This window comes from Callithrix jacchus, chromosome 12 (assembly GCF_049354715.1).
Source record: "Callithrix jacchus isolate 240 chromosome 12, calJac240_pri, whole genome shotgun sequence".
Taxonomy (NCBI): domain Eukaryota; kingdom Metazoa; phylum Chordata; class Mammalia; order Primates; family Cebidae; genus Callithrix; species Callithrix jacchus.
The window spans coordinates 126,568,791-126,577,397 of record NC_133513.1 but is presented as its reverse complement, the minus strand read 5'-3'; the positions used below and the strand labels follow the sequence as shown (position 1 = coordinate 126,577,397).

The window sequence follows — 8,607 nt, the reverse complement described above, 5'->3', positions numbered from 1 at the left end:
CTGACTGCCGACTCCGCCTGCTCCTTCCCTCCCGGCCTGGGAGCCTCTGGGCCTTGACCCCCGTGTCTTTGGGGCAGAAAGGGGCTAGATAGTCCAGGACTAGGCAAACATGCGACTGTGCTTCTGTGTGGGTCCTGGAAGTGCCTGGGTCGGGGGGCGGGATGTGGCCCAGGCCTCTCCCTTGGGCTGATCTCCGCAGTCCACGAGCTGGGGCCCAGGAAGAGAGGAGGGCTGGAGCTGGGCTGTGCCACGTGATCAGGCTGACTGGAGACAGGGGTGGACGCATAACAGGAGGTGCTGGGACAGGCCTGTGTGCTGGAGCTGCCTGGGGAATGGGGCAGTGCTCGTCGGGGGAAGCAGGGCTGAGATTTTGGGGTCTGGGCTCTGGCTGGGAGGATCTATGACTCATTCTTTGGAAACTGTCTTTGCAGACTTCGAAGCTGTACTCACCGTGGGGTCCATTTCTTACATGCACAGTGGAGGTGCGTCCAGGTGCACCGACGGGAGGGAGGTGTGGTGGGTGCTGTGTGCACTCTGGGTCTGGTGGCTTTTGCTGCTTAATTATTTATTTTGAGACCGAGTCTTGCTCCTTCACTGGAGCGCAGTGGCGAGACCTCGGCTCACTGCAACCTCCGCCTCCCAGGTTCAGGCAATTCTCCTGCCTCAGTCTCCCGAGTAGCTGGGATTACAGGCACCTGCCCCCACACCCGGCTAATTTTTGTCTTTTTAGTAGATGGGGTTTCACCTTGTTGGTCAGCTCAAAGTCCTGACCTCAGGTGATCTACCTGCCTTGGCCTTCCAGAGTGCGGGGATTACAGGTACTACGTGAGCCAGCATGCCCGGCCGGCTTGTGCTTCTTAACCCCTTCATGACTTTTGTAATCATAGGTATAAGTTGATTTTCTGGCCAGAAATTTCAGTAATTTCATTTACATGTGTGAAGCGTGGTAAAGTTTTGACAATAAATACAAATTTAGATAAAGCTACTCTGTGGTCTTGGTGTTTCTCACTCTCAGTGGGCGGATGTCACATCAGTCAAGCGTGGGCTTGGGGGGACTTAATTAAAAATGTGTAAACATAGCGGGGATGAAAAGATTCCCAGGTCTTGGTTGGGCCCTGGGCTGGGCACAGGCCTGGGGCCCACCCTTCTGATGGCCAGGGTCACCACAAGTCCAGGGCCTGGTACCTGGCCAGCAGTGCTGGGAGAGCCCAGAAGAGCAGCTTGTGGGGCTGAGGGACACTCGTCTGTCCCGGGCTTCCAGGATGACCAGGGTGGGACTGCAGTATTGACTTCCTGAGGAAGAAAAGTGGACAGGGGGGCCCTCGTCAGCTCAGTTGAAAGAATGACTGTCGGCTGCTGTCTTGAAAGGGGGCCGGAACAGCCTCCGGGAGGCCCCACCCTCCATCCAGAGTCCTTGTCACCCTGCAGGGCCGCACCCGCCCGGGTGTTTGAAGGCTGCAGAGCCTTTATCACCAACCAGCCCAGCAAATGAGCAACGAGCTGGCTGAGCTGGAGGCCCCCAGGTGCCCCTTATTAGGGGCTGCCTCCCCAAGCCTAGCCCTCATCCCATCTGATAGTCACCTCCCACCTCCCTCACAGCCTGAAGCCTGGGTGTCCAAGGGGAAAGATCAGGTGGCAGGCAGAGGGGTGGGGTGCTTCCAGCTGGGGGATCTCCAGGCCACATGTGGAAGGGCAGCCACAACCCCAACACAGGCTCGACCACGCCCCCACCCCACAGGCTGGGCTGCTCCCCCTGCCCCCTGGAGAAGGGTGGAGGTTGGCCTGCTGGGGAGTCTCTTCCAGGCCTTCAAGTCACTCAGGACCTGAACATAGGGTTTCAAATCCGCACAGCCTGAAGCAGGTGTCACGGCACTGCGATGCGTGTACATGCAGTGGTGTGCTGTTACTCACAGACGGCGCCTGCAGAACGGCAGGTGTTGTCACGGCTGGATCCAGGGAGCCGAAGGCTCTGCCTCACTGCGTGTGTGTAGCCTGCGTGGCTCCGTCCTCCCAGGGCTGTGGTGTAACCAACAGCAGCTGCTGGGTCGCGAAAGGAGAGGCCCCACCTCTCCAGCATGGTGCCTATTTCCCCAGAAGAGTGTGGCTCTGGGGGCCCTGCCCTCCCTGGGCTCTGGGCAGGCTGAGATGGATTGTGCACTCTCCCCTGCACTGCAGGGTGGGCAGCTTCCTGGGCAGGGAGAGGGGTGAATCCCCCCTAGGAAGGCAGGCAGGGTTCATAAGTGTCAAGCCCCCACAAGGGTGGCCATCCAGCTTGCCAAGCCAGACCCATGTATCAGGTCCAGCCCGCTGAGACCCTGCTGAGGGCATCGGGGACCAGGACAGGACTGGGAGGCACCTGGACACGCAGGCCTCCTGACCATAGGCCCCAGTCCTGAGGCCCTTGTCCCATGAACGGTGGGTGGGGCCAAGGGGCACCTCGGGGGAGCCTGCCCCATGTCACACCATGGCTTCTGCGGACAGTCAGGCTGGGAATGAGGGTCTTCCTGGCGTGGGAGAAAGGGGAGGCCCCCTGAGACCCTGCTTTGGGGAGCACTCAGGAGCCTCAGGAGGCCCCTGAGAAGCTGACCATCATTCTGGGGCATGAATGGAACCTTTCTGAGGTGGGGGTGACAGAGCCTCCCCACCAGGCTGCAGAGACAATGGGAGGAGGGCCAGCATTTCTGGACAGTGCCCCCAGGTAATTCTTCCTTTTTTTTTTGAGACGGTGTCTTGCTCTGTCGCCCAGGCTAGAGTGCGCTGGCCCGATCTCAGCTCACTGTACCCTCTGCCTTCCAGGCTCAAGTGATTCTCCTGCCTGGGATTATAGGCGCCCACCACCACTCCCGGATAATTTTTGTATTTTTAGTAGAGATGGGGTTTTCACCATCTTGGCCAGGCTGGTTTCAAACTGACCTTGTGATCCACCCACCTTGGCCTCCCAAAGTGCTGGGATTACAGGCGGGAGCCACTGTGCCCAGCTCAGGTAATTCTTTTACTGGTGACTTTGGGCAGGGCCCTGCCAACCCCCGCCAAAGGGTGGCTGAGGCCTGCTTTTGTTCAGCAAGCCCACTTTGCTCCAGGGTTCCCGACCACCCGCCTCTGCCACTCTCTCACGGCCTCGGAGCCGACAAATCTGGGCTCAGAAAGGTATCGAGTCCTGGGCCCCGAAACAGAAGCTGGGGCCAGCGAGGCACCCAGAGTCCAAGCGGCCTCTTCCCTGCAGCTTCCCGGACAGTCTCAGGCGCAGAATCTAAGAGTAAGGCTCAAGCCCGGTGGACAGACACCCCGCAGATTCAGCAGTGAATGTTTTGCCATGTTTATAGCTGTTTCTTGAATTATTTGAATGTCAGGTTCAGATCTGAGGCTCTGAGTGCTGCCCCTGGAGACAGGGTGTCCACACCTGGGGACACAGACCCCTCCCCAGCACCGTCCGTGAGCCCCTTGGAATCTTCCCCAGCAGCTCCGCAGGGCTGTGCTTTTCCCACACTTCTTGGTCGCCTGCGGCTGTGTCTCCCGGCCTCTGCATCAAGGCCACCCCGCCCTCTGTCCTGGAGGCTTCCGCAGCCCAGCTGAGTCCACTGGGTCCCTGAGGGTTCCTGTCAGCCAGAGGCTCAGAGATTCCGTTCGGGGAAATTTCACAGTGACTGCACCCCCAACCTGGTCCATCGGGAAGGGAGCTGGCATAACCCTCGTCCCCAGGCAGCCGAGCAGCTCATAGGGAAAGGAGGGTGAGCAGGAAGGTTGGCGGCATCCAGCACAGCCCTGGGCTGGTCCACAGGCAGCCAGAGCTCCCTGTCCACACCTGGGCCCTCAGCCTCCTGTCCTGACAGGTCCCACACCTTCACCCTCAGCTTCTCTGTCCTGATGGGACCCACACCTGGGCCCTCAGCCTCCTGTCCTGACAGGTCCCACACCTGTGCCCTCAGCCTCCCCATCCTGACAGGTCCCACACCTTCGCCCTCAGCTTCTCTGTCCTGACAGGTCCCACACCTGGGCCCTCAGCCTCCTGTCCTGACAGGTCCCACACCTGTGCCCTCAGCCTCCCCATCCTGACAGGTCCCACACCTTCGCCCTCAGCTTCTCTGTCCTGACAGGTCCCACACCTGGGCCCTCAGCCTCCTGTCCTGACAGGTCCCACACCTGTGCCCTCAGCCTCCCCATCCTGACAGGTCCCACACCTGTGCCCTCAGCTTCTCTGTCCTGATGGGACCCACACCTGGGCCCTCAGCCTCCTGGTCCTGATGGCTGCTTGGGTTACAGAGGATAAGGTGGAGGTGACAAAGGGAGTCCAGGGCTTGGGGGAAACACACAACATGCACACAGCACACATATGTGCAACACACACACAACACAGCACACATTCACTACAAATGCACACAGTGTGCACACAGTAGCCCACCACATGCACACACTCGACACATGGGCAGTCCCCCCCACCCCACATACACGCACAACACGTCCTGTCTCTGTCCGGGATGTGCAGGTGTCTCTGCCTAGCTGCCCTCTGCCCCAGTGTGCCTGGGAGCACGGTCTGGGCTCCTCACATCTGCCTGGAGGTTGGCACTGTGAGTGAGGGATGGGCTTGCTCCCAGCACATGGACGGGCAAGGGTGAGGGTACCAGGCTGGCTGCAGAGAAGCAGACTGGGAGAGGAGTAAGGTCAGGGTACCCCGATGCCTGTCAGATGCCCACATGGGGATGTTGAGTGCGGTGGGGCAAAGAGCAACTGGGGCACTGTGCTCGTGGGGGCGGCTGTGCTCGTGGGGACAGTGAGGGGTGTGCACTTGTGGGACCTTCTTTACATCCCCGAAGCTGACTCCCACTGCAGCCCGGTGAGGAACAGGAAGGGAGGTTTGTAATTTCTGGGTGGCAGAGCCCTCCCTAGGTCCCAGGGCCTTGTGGACCCCCGGAACTCAGGGTCTGGGTCCCTGCTGGACATGTGGAGCCCACCCCGCTCCTCTGCCTCCTGGACTTTGTCCTCCAGAGCTCCTCATCTGCAGGATCGATCCAGGCCCTAGGAAGGCCCAGCTCAGCCCCGAGGGGCTGCTGCCTTATAGGGTCCAGTGTGGTGGCAGGACCTGAAGACATCACTGACTCAGGGCCGTACTCACAGGGGAGTTCAGGGACCAAGGCCGAATGGTGTGTGGCTGGAGCCACACAGGGACCGGAAGCGATTCCTGAGGGCGGGGCTGCGCAAATGTGCTTTTATCACGGACAACGTGGCTCCAACCACAGCCACACATCAGCATTGTCCAGGACGCACAGCAGCTCTTCTGCTCTTTCCTGGGGTTCTATCATAAAAGCACATGCTGGTTCTAACACTTCCAGCAATGCAGAAATGCACAATGGGAAAGTGGCACTTGCCGTGGACATGGCCACAGGACCACGTTGTTTCTGGTGGGATGCCTGGGTAGGTTTCACAGGTCGCCACGCAGTCCGGCAGGCTGAACCCGTCCACCTGGGTGCCTGTGCTGCCTGCCTCCGAGGCACTCCAGGGCAACGTGGACCGATGCGTGCTTGTCTGAGGTCGTGTGTGCAGTCAGGAGTCTGCACCCAGAATGGTCCATCCACGAGGGACGGTCCTCCCGGGGAAGGCTTCCGTGCCTCCCATGCTGGGCACGTCTAGACTTTCTGCAGGAAGTGTTGTCCTTGAGTCATTTTGTCCCGAGGCTGCTGTGAGGAGGGGGACAGACGAGCACAGCTGGAGGGTGGGGACAAGCAGGACAGCTTCAGTCCAGGCATGGCGGCAGGTCCCGGCTGCTGGCTTTCCCCGGCCGGAGAAGAGCAGCCTCCAGCAGGCTGCAGGTGCAGTCCCGGCTCACACAGCCCAGAGCTCACTGAGGGGCCCCAGCACCCACCTTCACTTTCACCTTTGCTCTCTCTGGCTTTCCAGCTTTGAGGTCCTTGCGAAGAGGGACTCACCACAAGGTTATAAATGTGACACCTGCACCCACTTCCAATCCTCTGTGGCTTTTTTACACACAAAGCTTACAACCTTTACTTTTTCTAACTGGAAAACCCGTTTTTCCAACACTTTTTAAAAAACAAATTATCCTTTTACCATATGCTGAAAGCCCTACCCATAAGGAGCCCACTGCTGCATTTGACTCTTCAGTGACCCTTCATTTACTTCCTAAACTGACCCTTTTGAAATCTTTCAGTCAAGAGGTGGCTTTAATATTCTCCAGAACCTTTGCGTGGGTCAGGGTGAGAGGTGCCACCATGATGTAAACAGAGCAGCCCTGTCCTCCAGGGAGGTGCCAGGTGCAAGCGTGTGTTAGGTGTGGAGTTGGAGGCACTTCCTCAAAACACATCCCCCGTCTGAGGCAGAGCACACAGGCCCCAAGGCCCCATGGACAGGGCTGGTCCCCGAGTTTGCACGCCACATCCTGGGCTTGGGGGGTAGTATGCCAGGGGCTGCCCGCAGCAGGAAGCTCAGGCAGAGGCCAGGGCCTCTTGTTCCACTTGGCAGAGACCCCAGAAGGAGCCTGGGGGCAGCATCAGAGCCTGGGGCCTGGGCAGGGGTGCCCAGGGGCACAGCAGCTGCAGGCCACTGGCCAGGCGAGCCGGGGGCACATGGAGAGACCCCGAGAAGGAGCTGTTGAGCTGGGCATCCTGCACCTCCTGTTTGTGCTTCATCCGGCGATTCTGAAACCACATTTTTACCTGCAGGAAAACCAAGATGGCAGCAGGGGTGAGAAGAGGCCACTGGCCCACCCTTGCCCACCCTAGTCTGCCCAGCCCACCTCACCTGGACCTCTGAGAGCTGCAACTCCCTGGCCAGCCTCTTCCGCTCCAGAGGGCCCAGGTAATGGTGGTGCCGGAAGACGCCCTCCAGGGCACGGACCTGCTCGGTGCTCAAGGCTGTGAGGATGCGGGGAGCGCCAAGGGTTTAGCTCCTTACTCAACCCTGACATAGAGGGTAAGGGAATTCAGCTCCACACACCACCCACAGGGCAAGCTCCTGCCCACGGTAACAGGTGAAGACAGCCGTGCTGGGGCAGGGCCGGCCTGGGCAGATCTTCTCACCTGACTGTGACCAGCAACCCCACCGCCTCCTCCTCCCAGGTCAAGTTTGGAATGGGGCCCAGCCAGGCGGCTCAAGGCAGGAATGTTAATGGCACTGTGGGCCTGACCCCTGCTCAGTTCACTCCCTTCTGCCCCATCCCACACTTCCCTTCCAGAAGCTGCTTCCCAGGACGCCCTTCCCCGACCTTCCAGCCAGGAAAGGTAGACTCCATTATATGCAAAGGCCTGGGCCCCACCCAGGGAGCTCGGTCTCCGTCAGGCTCCTCATGGTGAATCCCCAGGCCTGCCTCGGTGGCATCTGTTTTCTAATTTCTAAAAGGAGGGACAGGGTTGGTGCCAAACAGCCCCACAAGGTGGCCTGTGGATCTGGGCTGGGGCCCAGGAAGGAGGCCAACCTGGTGAAATGGATCAACAGTTAACTCGAGTCTGAGCAGAATCTCACGAATGTTTCTGCGAAGGAAGCGCATTTTCCAGTCTGTTTTAACTATAACCTGAGAGCGTGCGACAGACCCGGAAAGCAAGTGCCTTGCGTCGGGGAGGCCTGCAGGGGTCAGCGCCAGGAGTGGGCGCAGGTGGGGCGGGCTGGCTTCGGGGTAGGGCAGGTTACCTAGCTGCGGAGAACACACATTTTCACCTCCCTCAAGTACAAGTTACTCCTTAAGGATGAGGCTTTTAAAAATGAAAACTTTCAGTGTCAACCGCTCCTGACCAAGTACACCTTAAACCAGGTGACGTCACAGAGACGAACAGACACACCTTTGCTGTCAGCAGACCGCAGAGCACCGGGCCGGGGCGCAGGCGGCCGAGTCCCCCGAGCGCGAGGCCCTCCCGACACTCCCGCCCCGCGCGCCGCGCCCTCCGCCGTCTCCTCTCCGGGAACGCGTCCTCGGGTCCTGCGCGGACGCACGGGGGCACTGGCCGAGTCCGCCCCGGCTCTCCCAGCCTGACGCCGCCGCCCGCGCGCCCACGCCGCCCCGCGGAATCTAATAGACCAGCAGGCCTCGCCCCCCAGTAACGCCCGACGCAGCCTCCCGAGCCTCCCAGGCTGAGAAACAGGTGGGCGCTGGCGGGACCTCCGCGGGGAAGCGCTCGGCGGCCGACCTGGGTCCCAGGCGAGGGGTCGGGGAACGGAACACGCCGCCGCTGACCCGGGTCTTCCTTGGGCCCTGCACCGGCCCAGTTAGGTCTCCGGGCCCTCAACGGGAGGCTGGCGGGGCGGGGCGTCTGGGCGTGAAATAGGCGGGATAGGGGCCCGGAAGCCGGCCTAGACGCCTCCGCACCTCGTCTCCGGAGAGACCGGGGTCCGCCGAGGGTCCCGGCCAGGGGCGGCGACGGCCGGATGCCTTCGGCCACAGGGCTGGCTCCGAGGGTGCCCCCGGGGCGGGTGCCCAGCCCTGGGGCAGTGGGGGCGGCCCTGCCACGTGGGAGCAGAGGCCGTGACGGTGGGGGCTGCGGTGGGCGGTGCCTCAAAGTGGAGCAAAAGACAGCACCCCCCATGACCCTCCAACACAGAACGTTCGACAGGCAGGAAAAAGGCCTAGAAGCATCCCTCGCATGAGGAGGAACGCCGGCACCAGCA

At 60.7% G+C, this 8,607-nt stretch overlaps 1 protein-coding gene across 1 annotated transcript; it reads right to left on the bottom strand.

Annotated features, from left to right (window-relative positions):
* Positions 1-6,305: 6,305 nt before the first annotated feature.
* VENTX (VENT homeobox) lies at positions 6,306-8,607 on the bottom strand. Its single transcript, XM_017963414.5, has 3 exons — positions 8,309-8,607; positions 6,751-6,863; positions 6,306-6,665 (listed from the first exon to the last, which is right to left on the bottom strand). The coding sequence occupies exons 1-3, from the start codon at positions 8,523-8,525 to the stop codon at positions 6,435-6,437; spliced, it is 561 nt and encodes a 186-aa protein (XP_017818903.3). The 5' UTR covers positions 8,526-8,607; the 3' UTR covers positions 6,306-6,434.

Excerpts from the sequence above, each read along its gene's own strand:
- VENTX (XM_017963414.5), bottom strand. The coding sequence starts at position 8,525 with ATGGGGGGTGCTGTCTTTTGCTCCACTTTGAGGCACCGCCCACCGCAG. Across the intron at positions 6,864-8,308 it reads CCGGTCTCTCCGGAGACGAG|CCTTGAGCACCGAGCAGGTC; the intron begins GTGCGGAGGCGT and ends GCATCCTCACAG. Across the intron at positions 6,666-6,750 it reads TGCAGCTCTCAGAGGTCCAG|GTAAAAATGTGGTTTCAGAA; the intron begins GTGAGGTGGGCT and ends GTTTTCCTGCAG.